Source organism: Rattus norvegicus, chromosome 16, assembly GCF_036323735.1.
Source record: "Rattus norvegicus strain BN/NHsdMcwi chromosome 16, GRCr8, whole genome shotgun sequence".
Taxonomy (NCBI): Eukaryota; Metazoa; Chordata; class Mammalia; order Rodentia; family Muridae; genus Rattus; species Rattus norvegicus.
In genome coordinates this window covers 29,714,939-29,740,012 of record NC_086034.1, presented here as the reverse complement: position 1 = coordinate 29,740,012, position 25,074 = coordinate 29,714,939, and the positions used below count along the sequence as shown (strand labels likewise).

At 43.9% G+C, this 25,074-nt stretch overlaps 1 protein-coding gene across 3 annotated transcripts in view; it reads right to left on the bottom strand.

Moving 5' to 3' along the window:
* Positions 1–230: 230 nt before the first annotated feature.
* Klhl2 (kelch-like family member 2) overlaps positions 231–25,074 on the bottom strand; it is a 112,612-nt gene continuing 87,768 nt past the window's right edge. The window contains exons 3-12 of one of the 3 annotated variants that reach the window (XM_063275213.1): positions 24,060–24,169; positions 19,509–19,625; positions 18,154–18,303; positions 14,090–14,207; positions 12,094–12,291; positions 11,234–11,335; positions 9,193–9,321; positions 8,541–8,681; positions 3,103–3,246; positions 231–1,353 (exon numbers count right to left, since the gene is read on the bottom strand). In XM_063275213.1, the coding sequence (XP_063131283.1) occupies positions 1,325–1,353; positions 3,103–3,246; positions 8,541–8,681; positions 9,193–9,321; positions 11,234–11,335; positions 12,094–12,291; positions 14,090–14,207; positions 18,154–18,303; positions 19,509–19,625; positions 24,060–24,169 (1,238 nt within the window). In that variant the 3' untranslated portion in view covers positions 231–1,324. The remainder of the gene's footprint in view (positions 1,354–3,102; positions 3,247–8,540; positions 8,682–9,192; positions 9,322–11,233; positions 11,336–12,093; positions 12,292–14,089; positions 14,208–18,153; positions 18,304–19,508; positions 19,626–24,059; positions 24,170–25,074) is intronic. The other 2 variants (NM_001419565.1, XM_039095083.2) reach the window with 2 other exon arrangements.

Here is a 25,074-nt window from a genome sequence, read left to right as displayed (position 1 = left end):
AGAGTAAGGAAATAGAAAACGTTTTAAATTCAATCAATCCATCACATCGGTGGCTGAGGTCATCTTTTTTCCCAGTGGGGCCGGTTATTACTTTAATAGATTTAGCGTACGAGTTACATTAGCAAAAAACCTAAAAATACAGATTTGTTCCAAGCATGAGAAAGAACTGCATTGACTTATGAAGTCGGTCTGCAAAGGAACGGGCAAAAAGTCACACTGGTAAAACCAAGGACATTGTGAAACAAATAATATACAAACTTTTATTCAAAGATATTTCAAGAAAGACACATGTTGGTCATCTTTAAAGAGATTCATCGAAGATCTCAGAAAAACTATCTGCTCAATACACATGATTAGTCACAGAAAGCTTTCTCTCCCATTAATAGCAGCTAAATTTATACACACAGAAAAATTCTTAAGACCATGCAAATTCAGTTGAATTCCACACATTCATTACATTCATCAAAAAAACCTGCAGGTTATGTTCATGCCAAAAGTGTTACTTTAAGAAAAAAAATTAAAAACACACACCAAAAACATGATCAAGATTAAACTAAAGAAAAATAATAAATAAGCATAATTTATATTTTATTTAAAAAAGTTTGGCATCACACATATTAAAGTGTGTCACGCCATGGTTCGTTCATTCCTCAGAAGTGGCGTTTTTAAAGTGTTAAGCATTGTTAAATATCAAAAAATACAACTCTGTTTTACAATGTAGGACTGGCATAATTCAAAGTACTGTGCCAATTATAAATAGATAATCAAACATCTTTTCAAACATATTTAAAGGAAAGCATATAGACACACATTTATATGCACACGATTTATTATAGTCATGTAATCAAAGATATTTATAAAAGCAAACAGTTTCATCCCTCAACAGTGTCGAATACTTACATAGATTTTAATCTGTCCCAAAGATTCTCTGTTCCCAGGAGATTTTTCAGGAGAAAGAATAAAGATAAAACTTAATTTTACAAGAACACACATTAACTTTATTCTCTTTCACAAAATAATCCATAGTCATTTGAAGCTGATAAGAACTAGTTTTTAAGAAAGCGACTGCCTAAAGACCACAGTGGAGGGAGGGACTGCGGCCTAGGTCTCTTGTAAAGTCAGTCAGCTGCTGCTTGGTGCAGAGAAAGCCTACACAGTGCTTCTACCAAAAGTAATCTTCAGTATCCGAGGCCTCTGAAGGCCGATGGTCTCGTCTTCTGCTGAGACTTAAAGTGCGGCTACAAGTGGAGAGGCTCAGTCCCTTCAGAAATCCTTGTTGACGACTGGTTCTCACGGAGTGATACTCTGAAAATGTCCTTCAGGCTCATAATGGTTTATCAATAACTGTGACCCCTGCATGAGGAAACGAAAAAATAAGACACATTATAGGCAACCTTCTGCTGTGCCTCTAAGAAAATCCAGAATGGTGTACTGCTAAAGCCACAGGCAGCATCTGAGTGCCCTTCCTCCAGGTGAGCAGCACCATGCTTTAGAACTTAGATGATTTTATTTCATGAGAGTGTTTCCCCTGCATGCATGTGTGGGCGCCATATGTGCGCCTGATGAACTCAGAAGTCAGTGAAGGGCATGGGTCCTGGGTACTAGGCTGAAGAGAACTGTGAACCACAGTCTGCTTGCACTATCCTCCGTCCTTCACTGTTTTCTTTCTTTTCAAAAAAAGCCTTCTCTTAAACAAAATAAAACAACCTATTTTCATCATTTAATTCTGTGTATATGTGTGACTGGGTGTGGGTCTGTGCACAAGGGCCCACAATTATGGGCCGTCCTCGAGCTAGAGGGTTCTCTACAAAAGTAGTAAGCACGCTTAACCCTGAGCCATCTCTCCAGCCCCTTCAACACACACAACTGTGAAAGTTCTACTTAGGCCTGAATAAATTCTATATCAGACTACCGACCTAGAACTTTCTTTTTCCCTATGAAGTTATTATTGGAGAGAATTTGCCTTACTCAGAAAATAAAAAAAAAAAAAAAAAAAAAAAAAAAAAAAAACTGCACCTGATCCTTGAAGGGTCATCAAACACGCTGGAGGAAAGCTACGTCCACCATCGTGGTCATGGCGACTGTCTTGTGGGCGTGTACGAGTACCAGTGGAAATACGCAGTAGGTGTCCCGTGTCAGTTATGACTCAGTGAAGTTGTTGGGAAATTCTTTCCTAACACTTCATCAGTTTATTCTGTGATCCTGCTACATAGTTTTCTGCAAGTGTCATTTTGGAAGATGGATAAACAGCCGTGATGATTAACTAATAAAAATTAAGTTTCTCTCCAATAATGTATTAACTGTACTAACATTCTAATACTTAAAACATCATCAGAATTAGTTAACATATAAAACCTAGGGTTTTTATTGTTTGTTTTTGTTTTATGTTTTGGTTTTTCAAGAAAGGGTTTCTCTGTGTAGCTCTGGCTGTCCTGGAACTCTCTGTAGACGAGGCTGGCCTTGAACTCACAGAGATGTGCCTGCCTCTGCCTCCTGAGTGCTGGGATTAAAGGTATGTGTCACCACTGCCCGCCTGTAAGATGAGGTTTAGAGGCATCACTATATTAAAGACTATTATAATTTTTCTCATCGAGAGAATGAGCCAGAAATCACACAATTCAACCAATGCTACACTAAAGTAAGGCACTCAACCATGCGTCTAGGGCAATGCATGGAGCTGGTCATACTTGTTCTTTTCAATGGGGTAAAGAAGGATGTGTGTCACAGCACACACAGAGGTACGAAAACCACCCATGGGAGTAATTTCCCTGCTTTCATCAGGTAGGTCGTCTCAGGGCCTGAACTCAGGAGCCTTTGTCCGCCAAGCCCTCTTGTGAGTCCCTTAGCCATACTTTCTGGTTAAGGAATTAAAGCCTTACTGCATACTGAACATCATATACGGTATTTAGTCATTAAAATTTAATAAATAGGTTTGAGCTGTAGCCTAGGGATATTAAGTGTTACACCACGAAGACGCTGGTGTTTCCTGTGAACCCACACATCTGAGGCACACTGTCCAAGCATCCGACACAGAAGATTTTCTCCTTACGGGAAAACTGATGCCAGCTGTATGTCAGGAGACAGAGAACGAAGTAGCCTTACCTGCGTAGCTTCTCCCCGTGCTCATACAAGAGGACACAACTGTCCATTTATCTGTGGTGGGGTTATAATACTCTACTGATGCCAAGTTACACGAGCCGTCATCTCCTCCGACAACATACAACAGACCATTAACTGCGCAGACACCTTAAAAAATTATGCATAAAGAAAACAATTACCTACAACTTCCAGGTGAGCGCAAAACAACCCACAGGAGTTTGCTCGGATGACACAAGTGATGCTACATAAACGGAGGCTGTGGGGTTGCCCCACAGACCACAGGAGCACTGATCTCAGGCAGACAGGGATGGTTTACTGATCACACACCTAAAAACTGACCGACTAGGGCAACAGCTGAAAGCTTTGAGCTGGACATTCTCAGTGCCAGCTTATAAAGGAAAAACCACAATGAGCTCATGCACAGGTGCTGGAAGTGCTGCCAAGTGGTCGGCCCTGAGGGGAGCCATTTTACATATAACAGTTCATACTGACCTTTAATGGGTCCTAAGTGAAGCTTACAGTTGTGGAGTTTCTTAACAAATCTCCTAACACAGAGAACATAACAGGGTGTGTGGTCAGCAGGGCCCTGCTCTGAGCCATGTTATTTTTCTGTGTCAGTGTCTGGCAGGCATATTACAGCAACAACATGAAATAGCTGGCGGGCATGGAACAAAATGGCTACAGCTGTGCTGTGGGGAGGCCTCAACAGAGGCAGAGGAGGGGGTGACGGTATGCGAGAGGCCTCCTTGGTAAACAGCAGTACATTCTCGAAGCTCCTGCTGTGTGCTGTGACCACAGTAGCTGCTTTAGAAATGACTAATTCACTTAGTCACCACTACAACTTTACAAAAGGTTAGAGAGTATTCCCAAGGTAGGAAGGATGGAAGAGAAAAGAAAAAAGGTCAAAGTGGCAATATTTCCATGCCAGCTTTTTAGGGAATTATAATAAAACATTTATTAACGGAAGGTTGAAATGAGGACTGGAGCTATTTAGCACAGTGGTAGATCAGTCGTCTAAAAAGTAAAAAAAAAACTACCCGTAATTTCGAGTTTTATACTGGATGGCTAAGCTGTTTTGTTTTCTTTGAAGGGAGCTGGGGTTGCGGTTCAGCGCAGGGCGCTGGTTGGCACATTATGAGGTGCTGGGTTTAAAGACCGATGCTGTAATCCTAGCACCTCACAGGCACAGGCAGGAAGGTGCTAAGGTGGAGGGCAACCTGGGCAATGAACTGAATGGCTGTCTTTAAAGAGGTAGTAGGGCCAGACCATGGTGGTGCATGCTTTTAATCCTGGTTCTTGGGAGGCAGGGGCAGGTGATCTCTGTGAGTTTGAGGCCAGCCTGGTATACACAAAGTTCCAGGACAGCCAGAGCCACTGAGAAATCTTGTCTGGAAAAATCAAACCAATCAACAGAATGAAACAAGCAAAATGAGATGTTAGCGCTTAAATAAATAAGAAGTTCAAAAACTTCTAGACTAACTTGTAAAATACAGATCTGTACTAATTAACACCACAAACTTCCCTGAACCCCTAACAGGGAATGCTGATTTGATTTGATTTATTGGAGACAGGGTTTCTCTTTGCCTTGAACTCACTAGGCAGCCAAGTGGTTTAACTCCTGACTCTTGCCTGCACCTTATAAGTAATAGCATTACAGGCCTGTGCCATCACACCCAAATTCCCTTTTCTCTCTTTTTGAGATAAGGTCTCACTCTGTAGCTCACACTGAACTCAGTAATGATAACCCCAATCCTGAGTTCTGGGGCTGCCCTGTGAGCCTCCATGCCTGCCTTACATAGGTGACTTAGTTTAATTGTAAGAAGGAACCAAACTGAAGCCATTTTAAATAAAACTCCCATTTTGAATAGGGGGTCAAATAAAGTTTAAGTTCCCAAGACCTCCTGAGTAACTGACCTTCTGCCTGGCAGAGAGAGCCATGTACGTGGGTAACTGTCACCCTGGGTGGCAAGTTGAGACATCAATGCCAGGCAAATGACCCTACCACAGTTGAATAACCCAACCAATGGGAACAGGGTAAGTATACTACAGAAAAACAGGTTCCTAAGGAAGTCCCCTACACCTAAATCCTGATTGGTGGGAAATGCACCTATAGCTTGGCACAGATGCTTGTGGGTTTGGGCTTAAGAGCTGTGTACCATCCTGGCTCTGGGGTTGCAGTTTAGCTCCTCTGTTCTGCAGCCCTGATCTATCAGTAGCCGCCCGAGTGCAACAAGTCTGTCATCTGCTTAAGATGCCGTCAGTTACAAAGTGTGTGCAGCTGTCCCTGACTGCTTAGTCTTTTCTGCCTAATTCAAACGAAGTTCTTGCTTTGCTAGATCCCGTGCCTGCTTGTGTTGTTTTAGATGGTTTTGGATCCCAATATGGCAAACACCATACACTGGCCATTTCTCCAGAATAATACTGATTTGCATACTCTTAATGGCTGCATGCATTCCCATGTATGTAAAACCATGTTTATTGAATCCTCTCTTATGGGTAGTTATTTAATATGAGGAACACAAAGCACCTGCATATTTGAATATTCATACAATTATTTACTATAGATTTTTTTTAAAAGAAAAATCGGGAGGTAAACACTCTATTTCAACTTCATTTTGTTTAGGGCTGGAGAGAGCACAGCAGCTGAGCGCACTGGCTGCTCTTCCAGAGGACATGGTGTTCAGTCCCCAGCACCCACAAGCAGCTGCGATAACAACAGTCTGTGGCTTCAGTTCAGTTCTGGGGGGATCCTATGCCCTCTTCTGGTCTCCACAGTCTCCAGACACACATGGGCTGTCTAGGCACGCATGCAGGAGAAACATCCACATACACACAGCAGCGACACTTCTGTTACGTCGACTGGATTATCTTACGTAGGGAACCTGAGCTGGCCGTGGTAGCGTACCATACCTAACTCCCCGCATGAGGCTGGCAGAACAGCAAACCAAGGCCAACCTGCTCCACAGTGAGACCTCGTCTCAAACAGACAAATATCTGATATTTTCAAAATTATTCAAAATGCACATTCAAAACTACACTACAGTGCAGTGAGCCTTCTCCCTCTTTTGTTCAGTCTCTCAGCTGTTTTACTACTGTAGTCTTCTTAACAAGAAATGAGCTCACAGTTTCCAAACAATTCAGAGCACTCAAGAGCAGAAGGCTCTACACAAGCTCCTGAGGGTCCACATGTGACCACAGTCTGCGCTAACTCACTGGATTTTTTTTGATCCAATTTTGATGTCATAGTTTACGCACTTATGATAAGTTTTGAAATATGGCTTGTAAGTTGGTTGCTAACCTAACCTTCTGGTTAGTGGATGAGGTCTTTATCCTAGATTAAGTAAAGACAGTCTATACAGAGCTTATCAGATGCACATTTCAGATGATGAGAAACACAGAATGAAGGTTACCCAACATTTCTAGTCCTGAGTCCTTACACCTTTGATCAAGCACTTTCTCTACCAAAGGCCCAGACCTGTGGGCCCTGCAATGCTTCTAGATTTTCTCTTGCTGAAAGACTTTTAATATCTTACCAAACTCAATTGACCGGGTAAAGTACACGGCTGAATAGTTAATTATAAATTCTGCTCTACTACCAACAGTCCTTACTGTACTGTATTTTGTGTTCCCCTCTGGCCACGAAGAGAAACCAAGAAAACACTGTTAGGGAGCCCATCTAACAACCTAATTCCATGGTGCACAGTAACCTGGAGAAACACCAAGAACTCAGACTATAGGGAAGGGCAGGAGAAGGCTAGCATTTCCTTCCCAAGAATCTTTTGAGTACAGACATACAACACAGAACTGTACAGAAGTGCTGATTCCATGAGAGCATAGCAGAGATGGAAAATTCCTATCGTCTAGTGATGCCGCAGCCTGGGACAGCTAGCCTGACACTGTAGCATGTGTTTCAGCAATGCTGTTGGAAACACACCTATCGTACTGTTATCTGTAAAAACACTGTAAGCAGGGTTACAAGTGACACAAGATACCGCACAGTAAACAACCATGCTGCTTGTCAGATGTATTTCCTAATTATCTTGAAGAACATCCTTCTACTTATCAAAGAGACATTTACTGTAAAGCAGTGAACTGTTAGGCAGGCAGCAGCCCTGTCCAGTTTATTCCTACTGTGTTTTTTAATTGCACCGAGAGACCACATGTGGTAACTGGCCTATAACATCTTGGGTTGTTTAAATGTGATATTCACATTGTGAAACACACTTGCAACTAAACTGTTTCTCAAAATGTGCATCTTGTTTGTAGGAGACATGTGACTGCAGTTCTCCAACCTTGAAGAGCTCTGTATTCTTTAAAAAATTATTATTATTTTTTTTGTTGTTGTGGCTGCAGGTTTCCCTATGAATCTTGAACTATATTAAATCAGGGCAAGCTCTTTCAGACTTTCCCTCCAGTTTCAGAAAATAACTTGCTTTGTTTATTAAAAGACCATGGAGGAGTACTGCTTACTGGCTTGCTCCCATGGCTTGCTCAGCCTGCTGTCTTATAGAACCCAGGACCACCAGCCCAGGGATGGCCCCACCCACCATGGGCTGCCCCTCCCCCTTGATCACTAACTGAGAAAATGTCTTACAGCTGGGTCTCATGGAAGTAATTTCTCAACTGAGGCTCCTTCTTCTCTAATGACTCTAACCTGTGTCAAGTTGACACACAAAGCCACTACTCAAACATGTTTGCATTAAAAGTCAGTGAATCAAGTACCAAATAAAGAGGGTTTGACCAGCAATCAATCAGTCTACAAACCATCACCAAGTGCTGGTAGACTATATGGTCTGTAAAGTATCTCTCACACATAGAGAAACACACAGCGAAACACACAGCTAGAGATGACCTTGAACTTCTGATCCTCCTGCTTCCGCTTCCATAAATAGAACGATTAGATTAGAAGCATTTACCACCATGCCTGACTTATATGGCTCTATTGACTGAACAGGCCTCACAAATGCAGGCACACCCTTCTATCAAATAGACTCTTACAGGGGTTTGTCTGTTTTGAGATTGGGTCTTATTTTGTAGCTGAGGCTATCTTGGAACCCTCTATGTAGCTTCAAACTCATTAAAATCTTCCTGCCTCAGCACCCCAAATGCTAGACTGTTGGCATAAGTCATCATGTCTGGTCTGTTAAATTCCTAAAATATTATGTTGGTGCTGGGGATCAAAGCCCTGGTGTTATGTATGTGAGGCAAGCATTCTATATGTGAGGCAAGCATTCTACCACTGCCACTGAGCCAGTCTGCTCCAGCTCTAGGTATTTAAGGGCTTCTTAAATAAGTTTTGGACTGGAATTGCTCAAAGTCTAACAAGAAATGAGATAATTAACAAAAATAAGAACAAAAAAACAAACCAATGGAAATACACAAACTAAGAAAACACCCGTTACATGCAGTATGGATGGCATGATCTTGGGCTTAATAGATACCTGCATTTCTTCTGCACATGTTCATATCTGCGACCTGTCTCCAGGCATTTGTGGTGGGGTCATATACTTCAACACTTTTTCGTACTAAAGGACCATCATGACCTCCTACAGCGTATAATAAGTTGTTTAACACGCCAACACCTAGAAAACACAGTCAAGCGGATTATGGAAGAGCAAGGTAGGCAAGAAACTTGCGAACTTGTGGTGCGGAGCACTGATGCAGGTACCTTGGGATGCAAACCTGAAGTCCTAAGTCTCACTAAGAGGGCACTAACAGGAGGCTCAGCCTGCAGAAATGGAAGGAGATGGACCTCGGTAAGAAGCCCTATCCTGACACGAGAGGAGTCAAGGAGAAGCGACTGATGAGGAGCCCTTTAATAAACTCCTTTCACAAACGTTCTCTAAAGCAGCCTGTGAAGGCATCCGATCGGAAAGGAAGGGCCATGAAAAACCTTCCTCACTGAACAAATGATAAAACACTGTCAGGAAAGCAGAGAAGCTTTGACGCTGTGAAAATGTACAAAAGCACTCCTTCTTACTGCCGCTCAAGCCCACTTAACTGAACCAGGAAAAGTAGCACACATTTCCCAACCCCACATGCAGATGTCCACCAGTCAGCCCACCTCAGATGCTCGCCGGGGCCTCTAGTTACCTGCTCCACTCCGTCTGGTGCTCATTTCTGCTATGTAAGTCCACTCGTTGGCAGTAGCATTATAGCATTCTACTGTGCTAAGACACTGGCGTGAAGCTCCATCGTAACCTCCCACAGCATAGAGCAAACCTAGACGTGGAACCACAAAGAAAGCCAAATAAACAACCTGTTCTCCCCGTCATAAGACATTAGTGTATGCTGCTCTGTGGTAACGGCACCTCCCCTTAATCATTTCTAATTTTCATGATATGCATTAGTCTTGACAACTGCTAGCAGGTGGAATGAGGGAAGGATGTGCTTTCTCTATCTTTCTTATACTTCCATCAATGGTGTGACACTAGAGCAGTGCACTGACTTGAGATAACACCAGCTGATTCATTAACAACGTCTCGGAAAACAGAAATATCAGCTGGGGAAGAGAGTCAGTAGCAGAGGGGCCAGACAGATGGCTGAGCAGTTAAGAGTGCCCCTGTCCTTTAATCCCTAGCACCCACAAGGCAGCTCACAACCATGACACCCTCTTCTGGCATTCATGGGCATATATATGCACACAGTACACAAACCATACATGAAGGCAAAACACTCATATACATTTAAGAAAGAGTCAGTAGCAGAATGTAGTACAGAATGCAATGAAATATCTGAGGAGAAAAAGGCTATGATGTGCTAACACTACATTATGAACGGAGTAGTAATATACATGAGTGACATTAAAAGCATGCGACATGAGACAAGCCAGTCATAAACATGCTATGTGATTTAACTTACATAAAATGTCTAGAAGAGAGGAATTCACAGTGACAGGAAGTATCTAGACTGGGGACTGGGGATTAGAGGGGACAGCTAAGGAAGTAGAAATGGTCTTATTGGGTAACAAAAATGTTCTTAAATGACTTGTGGTGATAGATACATATGGAATCGTTTGAGTCAAATGGGAAGTTTTTATGATATTTCAGTGGTGTTTTATGAAAGGCACTTTAAAGGAGATCTATTTTTATTAATATACGTTTGTGAATGTGGATGCCCACAGAAGCCAGAGGCATTGGAAGCTCCTACAACTGTAGCTACAGGCAGTTGTGAGCAGCCTCCTGTGGATGCTGGGAATCTAACTCCAGTCCTCTGGAAGAACAGTAATCGTCTACTTTTTAAAGTGTACGGAAAGCTGGATCTGGGGGCACACACCTTTAACCCTGGCACTCTGGAGGTAGAAGGCAGGTGGATCTCTGAGTGCAGCCTTGTCTACATGGTGAGTTCCAGGGCAGCCAGCCAGGGCTACACAGTGAGACTCTGTCTTAAAAAAAAGTATGTGTATATACATATATGTATGTATATATAGATATAGATATAGAAATAGAATTTTCCACTAGTGAGGAAGCAACGGAAAAACATAAATTTGTCTAAGCTAGAATTTGAGGGAAAAAAAAATCACACTGAAGAAATAACACACGGGGTTGGGGATTTGGCTCAGTGGTAGAGCGCTTGCCTAGCAAGCACAAGGCCCTGGGTTCGGTCCCCAGCTCCGGAAAAAAAAAAAAAAGAAAGAAATAACACATGGTTTTCCTTCAACTGAGAGCAAAGGGTTAGAAACTAACGTAAAGCCACTAACCACCTCCTGCGTGTTAAAGGGCTCTCGTCCAGATACAAATGTTTGGAAGTTTAATGACCTGAATCGTTTTCCCAACAACTGTCATAAGAACAGGTGAAAAGGTTGGGTGCCACTTAGGGAATAAAGCATGTGTCTAGTATCTGACTTCAATTCCCAGTAGCGTTAAAAAAAGATTGGTTGACAGTCACATAAGTTACGCACAAAGAAGGAGGGAAGAAGAAAACATAGGGAGAGGGAGGGAGGAAGTAGGTGGAAAGGCCTCGCTTATACAGTTTAATTTATATAAATGAGCTCATTGAAAGAAAGAACAATTACAATACATAACCATGCTTTTCTTCTGCCCATTCATAAAACAGTGCCTGGATCTCCCGATGAACCACCCTCTCTACAGCCCAGAGCACCCACAGTGCTCACCGCTGGAGCTCCCAGACCTACCTCCAACAACGCCAACGCCCACACTGCTCCTCCTGGTGTTCATTGGCGCGACATGAAACCACTCATTAGATTTTATGTTGTATGCTTCCACAGATGATAAACCTGTGACAGAGGATAATACCCCTCATTTCCTCTTCCAAAATGACACCATTGTTCTTTTATATAAATACCACTAGGGGAAATAACGTCAGACATTTTACACTGGGCTAAAATTAAAAGAAGAGCAGGAGGGAACGTGCTCGCTCCACGGTGGGAGTGGCTTCTCTACTGAAGCTTCTACTTGGGCTGCTGCCATTTATAAACTTTTTAAACATGGAAGAATGATGGATATTAAGGCATCAGAAACAAAATGTATATCGTCTGCACTGTCACGCCATTTAAAAGCAGTTATTTAGGTGTTTCTATGACCCTACATAAAAGCTATTCATGTGTGTGTGCATCGCTCTGCAGTGCCTCCTCAGGCCAGTAGAGGGTGCTGGGTATCCCAGTGCTGGAGTTGGAGTGGGTTGTGATCTGCTCTGTCTGGGTGCTGGAAATCAAACTCTGGTGCTTTCAAAGAGCAGCAAACACCCTTAACCACATCTATCCATCCTCCACTCATATCTCTTAAAGAAAATTTGAATTTAGGGTTTTAAGACAAGTTCTCACCCTGGAGCCAATGCTACCCTCAAACTTATAATCCTCCTGCCCCCAAATGTCACCTCACTGGTCTCGAAAGAAATTGCCAGTGTCATTTTAGAGCTTCTCTAAAATAACTGCTAAGAACACTAAAGCATGTGCTAACGTCATTATGATTGGCACCATAAATGTGGCTACCGTGTCAGTTACCTATTATAGCAACGCGGGAGAGAGGCAGTTACCTGTGCTGCCGTCAAAGCCCCCCACTGCATACAGCAGCCCGTTCAGCACCGCTGCCCCCAGCGTGCTCCTTCGGTCGCGCATGTTTGCCACGCTGGTCCACTGGTCTTTCACAGGGTCGTAGGAATCTACAGTGCGAACTCTCAGTGAGCCATTGAAGCCACCGACAGCAAAGACCAGCCCCGCCATATACACCATCCCTGCAAAGGAAGAAGTCAATTCAGATGAGCACGCCAGCTACAGTTAGCCTGACCTCAAAGCAGGCACCTACAGTGTTTGTGGGAACACAGAACTCGTAAGAGCTGGGTCAGTCTTGAAAATTTCTCTTCATTTGTAAGAAACAAAATCAGAAGTGCACCATGGGATGTGTACTAGGAATCCACTGCAGCAAAGATTCTTGTAAGATAATAAGATTAATTGTAAGATTAATAAGTTTAATGTCCAATTAAAACTAGTGGGGTAGTTTTCAGTGGTGAAGTGCTCGCCTGCAACTTAAAAACAAAATCTATATGACAAAGGTGCAGAAGGGCAGAGGAGCGGGAGGAGAGAGGCAGCAGGAGGGGAAGGAGAGAGGGAGGGAGGGAGGGGGGGAGGGAGGGAGGGAGGGAAGGAGGGAAGGGAGTGAGAGAGGGAATGCGTATGTGAGAATGTGTGTGTGTGTGTGTGTGTATGATATGTGAGAGTGTATGTGTGTGAAGGGATATGTTGTGAGAGTATGTGTGTGTGTGATGTGTGTGTCTGTGTGTGTGAGTGTGTGTGTGTGTGTGAGAGAGAGAGAGACTGTATATGTATAAGAAAGAGTATGTGAGTGTGTCTGAGAGTGTGTATATTTGAGAATGTGTGTGTGTGAGAGAGTATGTATGTGAGAGTGTATGTATGGAGGGTATGTTGTGAGAGTATGTGTGTGTGTAAGGTTATATGTGTATAAGAGTGTGTGTGTGTGCAAGGCCCTGGGTTCGGTCCCCAGCTCCGAAAAAAAGAACCAAAAAAAAAAAAAAAGAGTGTGTGTGTGTGTGATGTGAGTGTATGCGTGTGTGGGAGAGACTATATGTGTATAAGAAAGAGTACATGTGTGAGTGTGTCTGAGAGTGTGCATATTTGAGAATGTATGTGTGATGATAGAGTATGTATGTGAGAGTGTATGTGTGTGGGGGGGTATGTTGTGAGAGTATGTTGTGTGTGTGAGAGAGACTGTATGTGTGTAAGAGTGTATGTGTGTGTGTGTCTGAGAGTGTATGTATATGAGAGTATGTGTGTGAGACTGTATGTATATGAGTATGTGTGTGTCTAAGAGTGTGTGTATGTGAGAATGTGTGTGTAATGAGAGTGTATGAGAGTGTGTGTGTGTGTATGTTGTGAGAGTATGTGTGTGTGTGTGAGACTGTTTGTGTGTAAGAGTATGTGTGTGTGTCTGAGTGTATGTGTGTGAGAGCGTGTGCACACGGTCACATACACACTCTCTTAGATAACAGGCTCATATCCTAGCCTTCCACTCTTACAGACTGACGTGATTCGGGGTATGCTATTTCATTAAGGTGACAGGAAATCAGGCCGCAAATCACCAGCTCTGCCGGTTTATTCTACAAAATCAGAACAGTGCCTGAAGGTGAGGGCAGGGCAGCAGCCAGGTGTAATGGATGACATAGGTAATCCTAGCACTTGGGAGGCAGAGGCAGACGGAACAGGAAATTCAAGGCCAGCCTGGGCCATAGAGACACAGAGACTCTGTCTTCAAAAAAATAAAATAAAATAAAAACGAAAAGAGCTGCTATCCTTTCCACAGAACGGGCTCAGTTAGGTTTCTAAACAACATCCTTCTCTTCCTTTTTCTTTTTCTTTAAAGAGGGTCTCGGCTGGCCTTGAGCTCCCCATCCTCCTGCCTCCACCTCTGGGGAGCTGGCATTGAAAGCACAGACTACGCCTGGTTTTCTAATAGACGTGTTTCCTACTGACGAGTAAGACCCAGCAACAGAGCTGGCTGGAAAACCCCACGCTCACCTGCCCTGCACCTCCTGGACGGCAACTCTGCCACCTGGTGCCATCGCTCCTCTTTGAAGTCGTAGCATTCCACACTTCGGATGGCCTTTGGTGCCTGGCCCCCGACCACCACCATCAACTACAAGGGAACAAATGTAAGTGCTTGAACCAATGATATCGCCTACTCAAGAGACTGACCGTATCCTACACAGACAGGAGACATGCTGGAAGGAAATGCCTGCCCAACCAACACGTCAGTGACGCCAGCAAGGGGCACAGGTTAGAACAGCAATTCTATCACCTAGCACATTTGGTTTAAAAATGTGGCTTTTCAGAAATGTAAAAAGGCTTCTGGCCACTCAAGCAAAAGCAGTACTTAAGGCAAAACAGTAGGGAGCCAACACTGGTAGGGCTATAGAGTGTCATGGAGCTTGCTGTCAACCAGATCCTGCTTCAGCAGTGATCAGAGGCTGCCAGGGCGTAGGAAACAGAAGTACAGCGTTGTACCAGGTAGTGAGTAAAAGGTCAGGAGAGGATTCATAGATGGAGAAATCATTTTAAATTGAGGTCATGAGTAGATGAGAATATAGAATCATGGACCTTAAGGAAAGAGGCCCCTCTTGAGGCTCCATAAATAAGCCATCGCCAGAACAGAATGGAGACATCAAGCTCCTAATGACCACACAAGCATCGGTCTACTGCTGGCAACAGATGGAGGCTGAGGAGCAGCCACGGGCCACCCTGACCGCTGATTAACGAGTACGCTAGGGACTACACAGGACACCTTTCTACTCACCAAGAGCCTATAAACCTCACCGAGGAACCAACTCCCAGAATGCAATACAAGACCAGTATGCAATTATATGCAGTCGAATACCTGTATGACAGTAACTGCTAACGGGACCAGAAAAGGGGGAGTGACCATAATTCAGCGAAAGCTTCCTAAGGAGCTGGAGCGAAGGGCTTGTAAGACGGACAGGACCTAGAAACTCCTGTGCTAGTCTTTTACCATACACATGGGCACTTCCTGGCAATGGGGAGTAAGAATGGCAACGTCAGCATGATGTTGTGGTTAATGAGGTCTTGAATGGAAAACTGTAAAGAATGGGCAGGGCTTTGAGGGGAGGATGAGACCATGACAAGGGAAATGAATACTGAGAATAAAAACTCATGACAAACCCAATGTGCAGATGCTCACACCCGTGTGTGGGCTGTGGTCCTGGAGTACTTCAATCTAAAGGAAGGTGTGCATGGAGTCTCAGAGTTACTGTGTAAAGCCGAAACCCTTAGGCATGTTAAGGCTTAGCGTAGACCAATGGCGTGAATATTTCAGCCTATTCCTCTAGTTCTGACTCCAAACAAATATAAAGGACTAAAGAAAAATCATTCCACACTATTACGAAAAGGTCAGTATGAGAAGGACTGTACAATCAGTCTTGCACGGTCACATCAAGCTCAGCCCTGTGCATACAGATCTGTGCTCACACCTCAAAGTTCGGTCTGACAGTGACACAGTGTAGAAAGGGTCTGCAATGATGTATCCAGTGAAGATCAATTCAAGCATCAGACCTCAGAACTGAATGTAGATACCCTAAAGACCGTGTTCTTAACGTTAATTAGACGTGCATATGTGTGTATAATTGTGGGTTTGTGCACGTTGAGTACGGTATCTGCAGAAGACAAAGGATAGGAGTCCTGGGAAGCAAACTCAGGTCCTCTGTAAGTGCAGTGCACACTCTTGAGCACCGAGCCATCTGTCCAGCCCCAGAGTAGTTTAAAATCCTCAGCCGGCACCTCTGAAGTGAGGACAGAGGAGAAAGCATGTCACCACAGAGGACAGGGTAGTACCTTCACTTTACTTCTCCGAGAAAGACAAAGTGGGATAGAAACACGTATTCCAACAGAGTACATGCAGGAAGGATGCACGGGAGGCATGGGAGCAGGGAGACAGTGGAACACACGGAGAAACAAGAGTGTGGCAATCAGCAAAGGGGTTGTCATATCATAGACTGCCATGACTGATTTGTGGAGAAAAATGAATGGTAACATTAGGGGACGCCAAGAGGAAAAAAGAGAAGTAAATTTATCCTAAATGCAGGTTGCTTACTTTCTGCACCCAGAAATACATCAATATTTATTTCCCAAAAGGGAGGAGTTAGCAGAGATAACAAAGCACAGCAGCAGAACATACACAGTGGGCTGGGGAGATGGCTCAGTGATTACGAGTACACACTGCTGTACTCCAGTCCCCTGCACCCAGGCTGCGTGGCTCACACGTGCTTGTGCCTCCCGCTCCACAGAATCCTTTTCCTCCTCTGGATTTCCTACATGCACATTCATATTCGTACACACAGACACATAAATAAAGATAAAAAATAAACTTAAAGGGCAGGAGAGATGGCTCAGTGGTTAAGAGCAATGTCTGCTCTCCTAGAGGTCCTGAGTTTAATTCCCAGCAACCACAGGGTGGCTCCCAACCATCTGTAATAGGATCCGATGCCCTCTTCTGGTGTGTATGAAGACAGCTACAGTATACTCATATACATAAAATAAATCTTTTTAAAAAAACTACAAAGTGTAGAGTTTCCTGTTATGAAATCCGAATGTAAAGATGCCTTACCTCGCAGAATCTCTGCATAGTTTCCCCAGAATACAAAAGTCATGCGTGAGACGAGAAAGCCCATGTGCGTGAGTGCAGTCGGGGACATAAGTCGGGGACTATGAGATACACGTGTACACAACTTTAATCCCACTTCCTTCTGACCTACTTCCCTAGAATAAATCCTGAACACAGCCACTGCCTAATGATAAATGGTATCAGGAAAACTTTCTATTCAAGACCCTTTCTAAACCGTGCGCACAAGCCAATGTCCGAGAAGGGGTGGACATACTCAAAGCTGTGCTGCTGTTTGAACGGTTGGCCACGTTAGGGACTCTTCCAAAACAAGGGATCCCAAGGAAGCTAAATACCAGAGAACCTCATGAATCCATGCACCGCATACCACAAGCAGGAGCTGAAGCCTGGAAAACTCTGGAAGTATGTAACGGTGGAAAAGGTAGGCCATACCAGAGAGGCCCAGGGGACAGCGCAACTCAATAGATGGCTTATACCTTACAAAGAAAATGAAACACTCGGCAGGATTTTACCAAGAGTTCCTTGGCTCTTTGAATTGCCATGTTTAGCCTGGAAATTAGGTGAAATGAGGTTGAATTCATCTTTAATCAAAAAGCCTCTCTGCAGTGTAGCTAGAAATGCCAGAAAACAGAGCAGGAGCTAAGAAGGCTTTTATTTTTCCTCTCACAGACATGAAACGTTTATGACGTATTTAAGTTAAGTGGTGAGGTGGCTCAGCAAGGAGAGGTGCCTCCCACCACTCGATGAGAAGTTCAACATCCAGGGCCCGCCCACACGGGGAGGAGAGAATGCACTCAAGTTACATGTGCACACACAAGTGCACACACCTACACATGCACACACAGAGAGACATACATACATGCAGACACACACACGCACAGACACACACACAGACACACACAGACACACACAGACACACAGACACACAGACACACACACACACACACACACACACACACACACACACACACACACACACTTTAGGCTGGAAAGGTAGCTCACTGAGTAAGAGCAGTCACTGCTCTTCACAGGTACACAATAAAATCCCAGCACCCACCCTGGGTGTCTCACAACACTGTAACTCTAGATCTGAGGAATCTAATATCAACTTCTGACCTCCATGTGTGAACATATACCACACAAATAAAATAATAAAATAAATCTTTAGAACAATTGAAAAAATGTTTTATAAAAGGTTAAATGAATTGAACAATCCGTATCCTAACAAGAAGGCAACAGAAATGAAATCCTATTTTCTAGGATGCTTTCTTGGGCACCATCCTTAACGTGTAGCCAATGCTAAATCATATATTCTACACTGCATTCTCAGGCACATTTCCCCTGCAGAAGAACTGAAACAACGGGCATGGAAATTCGATGATCAAACACATTAACGGCTCACTGTGGGCCTTCGGATGGGGCAAGCACAGCTGTGAACAATAGGTCCTACTTTGGGAAGGTTCATGGGTGTCCTCAGCCGGGTCCGCACGCTCTTCATTAACATGCGTTGCTCCGTTGGCAGCAAGTGGTACTTCATGGCTTCGATGAGGTAATCTTTGCATGCACTGCTGTTCTTCACCAGTGCTTCCTCCTCAACCCTCTGTGGGAAGAGAGCAGACAAGCCCTGTGAGGGCTAGTGTAGGAGACGGCCACTGGAACAGATAGGGGAAGAACTACAGCGGCAACTGTCCTGTCCACACGGGCTTCTGCTCACTCACTCGGCTACAGAGAGCAACAGCAATGGAGGCCAGGAGTTTCAATCTCAGCAAGAGGAAAAACGAACTCTGTGGACAACAGTCAGGTCCACCCCTTCCTGACATTTAAAGAAGCCACATGACAAGAAAGGAAAGAAAAGCAAAAGGGGAACCTTGTGGGAAAGGTAGGGCATGGGGGTTTGGGGACTTTACCTTGGAATTCGCCCACAAACCTAAGTGATTATGATCTGGGCTATGCAGAAGTGCTGATGACGGGGTCTTTATCTAGGTTGACCACTTGGTGATGAGCTAGGCTAGGCTGTCAGTTCATGATAGGCTCTTCCAATGCGAGAGGACAAATGAAAAGAGACCCAAAACACTTGGAACTCTTATTCCTGGCAATGTTTGACCTTGGTACCGAGCTTTCTATTCTTCTTTTTCTTTTCTTTTTTTCTTTTCTTTTTAAAATACCATAGTATACAGAGACCACACAGACCATGTTAAATAATGAGGTTCCCATAAACCTTAAAGTGCTAATCAAAAATGTTTCCTTACAAATGGTTCCAACTTCAGAAACTAATGCTGAGATGTTCCTGAAAGACTGTTAATAAACAACAAAGAGTAAATTTAAAATACTCTAAGGATGACTAAGAGTCATTCATCTCTGTTTACTTCAAATACCCTGCTTTTCTTCACCTCAGAAATAAACTATATACATGTCCCTATGAAATTCTGGGGTAGAACTAAATAGCAATTGGGTCAGATCTCAAGTCCATTCCCATTGTATAACAGGAGAAAGGAAGGAAGATGTTAGTGTGGGGTAAACTTAGGCACATTTATTTACTTACACTCAGAGGGGCACAAATGCTACCTCAGGAAGCTCTAGTACTTTGATGAATCAGAAAGGGGGTGGAAGTCAACTTCTAGGAACAAGTGATGGGCTCAGGGGTGTGGGGGCTGCTGAAAAGGTGCCAGGTGCCTTACCATCCTCTTTCCTACACTCCAGAGATCTGTAGCCTGCAGCCCTTCCCACTGCGGGATGGGTTTGTGCATGCTGGCAGGCCAGCAAGCAGACGCTGTACACATCCCAGTGACGTGTACATGTGCTTACCTGCACCAAGTACTCCCGAGGAAGCAGGGGTAAGCGGACGTGCTCCATGAGCCGAGCCATGAACTCCTGCCTTACGTCCTTATCATGGTTTACCCAGGCTATTACTGCTTCAAATACCTTAAGGGGAGGAAGAAGAATGAGCTGTATGCCAAATAGATGTGTTACATATGTCTACATGCGTCAATCCATAATCTGATGGAACATTGTACGTACGGCGTTGCTAACACTAAACTATGGAGCAAACGTTCTCGAGTCCGGACTTGCAACACACAAGGTATTTATTTCATTCTCTTCTGTTTCTTTGAAACATGAAGCTTAGTAAGCACTTCACTAAGTACCCTGGCTTGCTCAGTAACCACTTTTCTTTCGTATTTCCCCAAGCTCATCGTAACTCCTGCTGCACTTGGATGGTAACTGTGATACATGATGCCCACTCCTCCCTTCGCTGTGCACTTAGTTCTCATTACAAATTTACACTCCTTTAGAATAAACCACCCACAGTAATAAAGCCCAGGGACAGCCCAAACCACGTGTCTTAGTTTCTTTCTACTACCATGACAAAACGCTACAATCAAAACAACCTCTATAAGAAAACGTGTAGTTTGAGGGTCATTGTTCCTGAGGGTTAGAGTTCAAGACTGTGATGGCAGGGTGCACGGCAGCAGGCAGGCAGGGAAGCATGGTGCCGGAGCGGTGACCAGCCAAGAGATCACATCCATCTCTATCCCCAAGTGAGAGGCAGAGGACTAACTGGGAATGGCTCTTGAAGCCTCCAAGCCCACCTCCAGGGACATGCCTCCTCCATCAAGGCCACACCCCAGTCTTCCCCAAACATTTCCACCAACTGTGGAGCAAGTATTCAAATACATGGGTCTGGGGGGCGCTGTACTTAGTCAAACCACCACATCATGTACTGGTTCATCGCTGCCGTTTATGGGGCTGGTTTTAGAATCTTTCCTGGGTGTGTCTATGAAGGTGTTTTCACAGACAAAAACAAAAAACAAAACAAACCAACCTGGATGTAGGGAGAATCACCTATCTTAAATGCAGGTGATGACTTTGCATAGACTGGGGACCCAGATGCAGCAAGGAGAAATCCAGCAGGGTACCAGTGTCCCCTTTTCTCTGCTTCCTAGCCCCCACGACAGGAAACTGTTGCTCCACCATGTTCTCTTGTTATGGGAGTCTGAATGTTCTGAAACCACTATTGGACACAAATCTTTTCTCTTTTATGTTGTTTCTGTCAAGTGTTGTGGTCATAGCAACAATGCACCCTTATAAATAACCCATCTTGGAAATTCTCTTTCATTTTATTAACAAATTTTGGGCCGTACACTTATAATCAATGGTCTACAGAATGGGTTAACCCTCCTTTGCCCCAACAGAGCACATTTAAATGTAGGATTTTGAACATCTTTACAAACTTAACAGAAAGAGTATCACTGTATAACATACTCCTCTGAGAGAACTAACATGCTAATAAACAGCCAGTGTCTTTCTACATAACCTCCTCCCAGGCCGATGGATACATTTCCTGATGATCTTTAAAAGGTTGAGGGGATGTATGGCAATATGTAAATGGTTACTGGAAACAAAAACAGGTTATTTTGATACAGCATGAAACTAAAAATAGTGTGCATTCTAATTATCACCTTTAATTTATCCTGTCAACCAGGACTTATTAAATGCTCCTGTACGCCAGGTGCCAGCGATTGAGAAGTGAGGAGCTGCGCTCTGTCAACTCCATTCATTGCAGCTCAGCTCCGTCTCTGCCTCCACTGGCCTGCAGCAGGTTCTTCCACTCGATGCTAAAACCTCAACACTTTCCTATTCGGCCTTCATGCCATACGAGGGCTCCATCTCGCCATGACCACAACCATGACCATGACCATGACCATGACTGAGAAAGCTAGTTCTGCAGCTGCTCCTCCAATGAAGTACCATCTCCAAGGACTCACACCATTGCGCAACGACATCCCACAATTAATCTAAACTTTGCTCATGCAAACAACAGTATGTACAGAAGAAGCTCTGGGACTTCTGAAGGTGGGAGGATCAGAAGAGACCAGCAACTTTCACCTTGGCCCACTGAATTGCTTGTGACAGCCATATGTGCCTCATAAAACTATAGTTACCTGCGTGATTACCGCACCGTGAAAACCTCCCCCAAGTGACAAAAGAGGAAGAGGGCAGATCCCCAAGCCTGACATGTCTACGAAGGACTTACTCCGGACATTGCAGCCTCACAGGATACTACGTGATAAAGAAAGGGAAGCTCTCATCTCTGCTCCAGCAGGATCAGGCTAGACACTGTCAGTTATCTGTCAGTTATGTGGACCAGTCTGACTGAAGCCTTGGAGGCCGTGGCAGAAGCAGGCTGCCCCTGCAACATCTTCCAGGACGTTCAACCACTACAGTCCAGGGTGGCTCACCAGGGATCAGTGCAGAAGCGAAGTAGCCCTCTTTCTCTAACGCAGGCCTTATGATGGTGTGCATCTCCTGACTGAAGCCTGGAAACAGCTCTTCAACAGCACGAGGACGGTCACGGTATTTAACCCGGCTGAAGACATTCATGCTGCTCTCTTCCCACTTCGATCCTACTACTCTCCCCGACATATTCTAACCCCATCCCTAAGCTATCTCACTCCCACAGTCTTTGCATCTGTATAGCCTGTTCCCGTGCCCTGAAATGCTTTTCCCATCTCAATCCATTTCCATTCCTCTGGCAAACTCTAGCTCATTTTTACAGGGATCCTACAACTAAACCAGGCTGAATTCCCTCCTCTCACCCCAAAACAAAACGCTCCTACAGTGCCCCATGCAGAGCTCTGTAATCCCACAGTCACTCCACTGGTTTCCCCACTCATCTATGACTAAGGAGTCTACTTGGTCAGTCTCAAATCCAGGGTCCTGAGGCAGTGACTCATCTGTTACATCAGCAGGAGTGTCACCCTTCTGTATGCTGCTAAGACTGTACATGTCACAGCTCTGCACATTTTTTCACATTGTAAATCACACAGAGAAATGTTTCTCTTTATCCTCACGTGAGAAGGATGCCCCGAGAAATAAAACCAAAGCCTCTACAACTTTAAATGTGAATTACATGTACCATTTCTGATCTTCTAGTCATTGTTATTGTTTTGGTTTTGTTGTTCTTGTTGTTTTGAGACAGGGTTTCCCAAACGCCAGGTGGCCTTGCGGTTATTAGACCAGGCTGGCTTTGAACCCACAGAGATCCTCCTGCCTCTGCCTCCCAAATCCTGGGAATAGAGTTGTATACCATCCTCTGCAAGCTTTTGTCTCCCAATTCACACAAGCTACAAACTGTCCAAAGAAAACAGTTGAGAGAAGCTTGTGTTTCCAACCATATGAAAGGTTTAGGAATGTGGCATCAGAGAAAGCAAGTGCATGGAAGGGAGAGAGGGAGGGAGGGAGAGAGGGAGGGAGGAAGCAATAAAGGGAGCAGGCAGGCTGACTGCAGGGTTCACATATACGTTTCAAAAAGCAACTTAAAAGGATAACATTCAACAGTGTTCAATCTAGTACTGAAACTTTAATGCAGTAACAAAGTTCTCTTAAGAGACTAGAGAAATGGCTCTGTAGTTAGGAGAACTTTCTGTCACAGAGAATCTGAGACTTATTCCTAGTACCCAACTTGGGTGCACAACCGCCTATAACTACAGCTCCAGGGGATCCAACACACACACACACACACACACACACAGAGAGAGCATTCACTCACATAGACACACATACACATAAGTAAAAATAATTTAAAAAATTTAAAGAAAGGGCTTTCAACTCACAAGACAGCAAAACTAATTAGTTTTTGTCATTTGTGCTTATGTCAAATACTTATAGGCATCTAGCTGTAGAAAGAATCCATTCTTCCAAAGGTACGGGGTTCAAATCCTTTGATGTGTGTGTCTAAGCTTTTCCTGTGGAGGCCAAGTACATTTCTATTAGGGCCCCAAGGATTCTATTCACACAGGAGCACAAATTACAAAAAAAAAAAAAAAAAAAAAAAATGAAATAAGGGAAACTTGGGTGGGAAAACCTATCAGTCATGTCTTTGCAAGCATCAGACTGGAGTAGGTACTTAGAACCCAGGTCAAAATAATTAGACATGGTGGTACATCATTGTAATCTCAGCAGAGGAAGTACCCTGGCCAGCCAGCCTACTGGAGAATTCCAGGCTAGTGAGACACTAACTCAATGTGGACAACACCATGTCCTCTGTTCTATACACATTTCCTGACACACACACACACACACACACACACACACACACACACACACACACACACAAAGAAAAATAAAGACAGGAAACTACCCAGTACCACAGAAGGAAGTGGAGGGAAGAGGATGAGGAAGAGGAAGAAGAAGAGGAGAAGGAGGAAGAGGAGGAGAAGGAGAAGGAGGAAGAAAAAGAGGAGGAGGAGGGGAGAGGAGGAGAAGAAGGAAGAAAAAGAGGAAGAGGAGGGGAGGAGAAGGGAGAGGAGAAGGGGGAGGAGGAAAAGAGGCAAAGGGCAGAGAAAAGGTATCACTTGCCTTCTCCTCTGAGGAAATGGTGAGTTTATCACTTGAGATTAAGCTGCACACTTGCTCAATGCCGAGGTTGAGAAACTCTTCACTAAGTACGACATCTGCAAAATGTTGTTCTGTTGGAAAGCCAGAGAGAGAAGTCATCAATCATCCATCATCACACAAGCCAACAGGAACCATCTCTCAATTAACCCAAGAGGAAGGACACCGACGGCATCTCTTCTAGACAAGAACCAATACCAAGGCTGCCTTCATGGACACTCACTGGACAGAACTGTATTAGGGCTTAACCCGGTGCACATTAAACAGCTATGTTGTAGCACGGCGCATTCTGTGTTTAAATCTATAAGACCTCTGGTCACACAAAGCACATGGTAGTGTAAATCCACATCCTTGAATGTAGGATTCAAAACATTAGAACATTACAACGGGAGAAAACTGAAAACTAAACAAAAAGCCTTAAATACTGCTCAATATGAACACATGGACAACACTTTAAAAATTAGTTCATAACAATGAAACAAAACCAAAGCTGTACAATAAGTCTAAATTCTATATATGTAATTTATTTGGGAACAAAATGATTAATTTTATACCTCAGGTCCTTCCCAGGAAACTGGGGAAATTGGTAACTCTTAAATCACTCAAATCCTCTCCTTGATTGCACTTATTTCTGAGGGAGTCAGGGAGCAACACAATGACATGACTTTATTAACATAATGATTTAAAAGCTTATAAAGAATGTATCCAGTTCAGAAGAGTTTTATCTGCAAGCCCAGCTCCTGCTCACAAAGTGAGCACTTAGGTACACCAAGTTTTAATCTCAGCCCTACCATGTGCTGGTTTTTGGAGTGATTATATAATACCCTAAACCATGGCTTCCACATCTGTAGAGGCTCAGAAAGATACCAAAAATAATAATGTTACAAATGGTATGGATGGGTATGAATATACTCTTGGTTAATAAACCATGAGGAACTATGTGGGACGGAGGCTGAGAACTCTAATGGGCCCTGTTAGC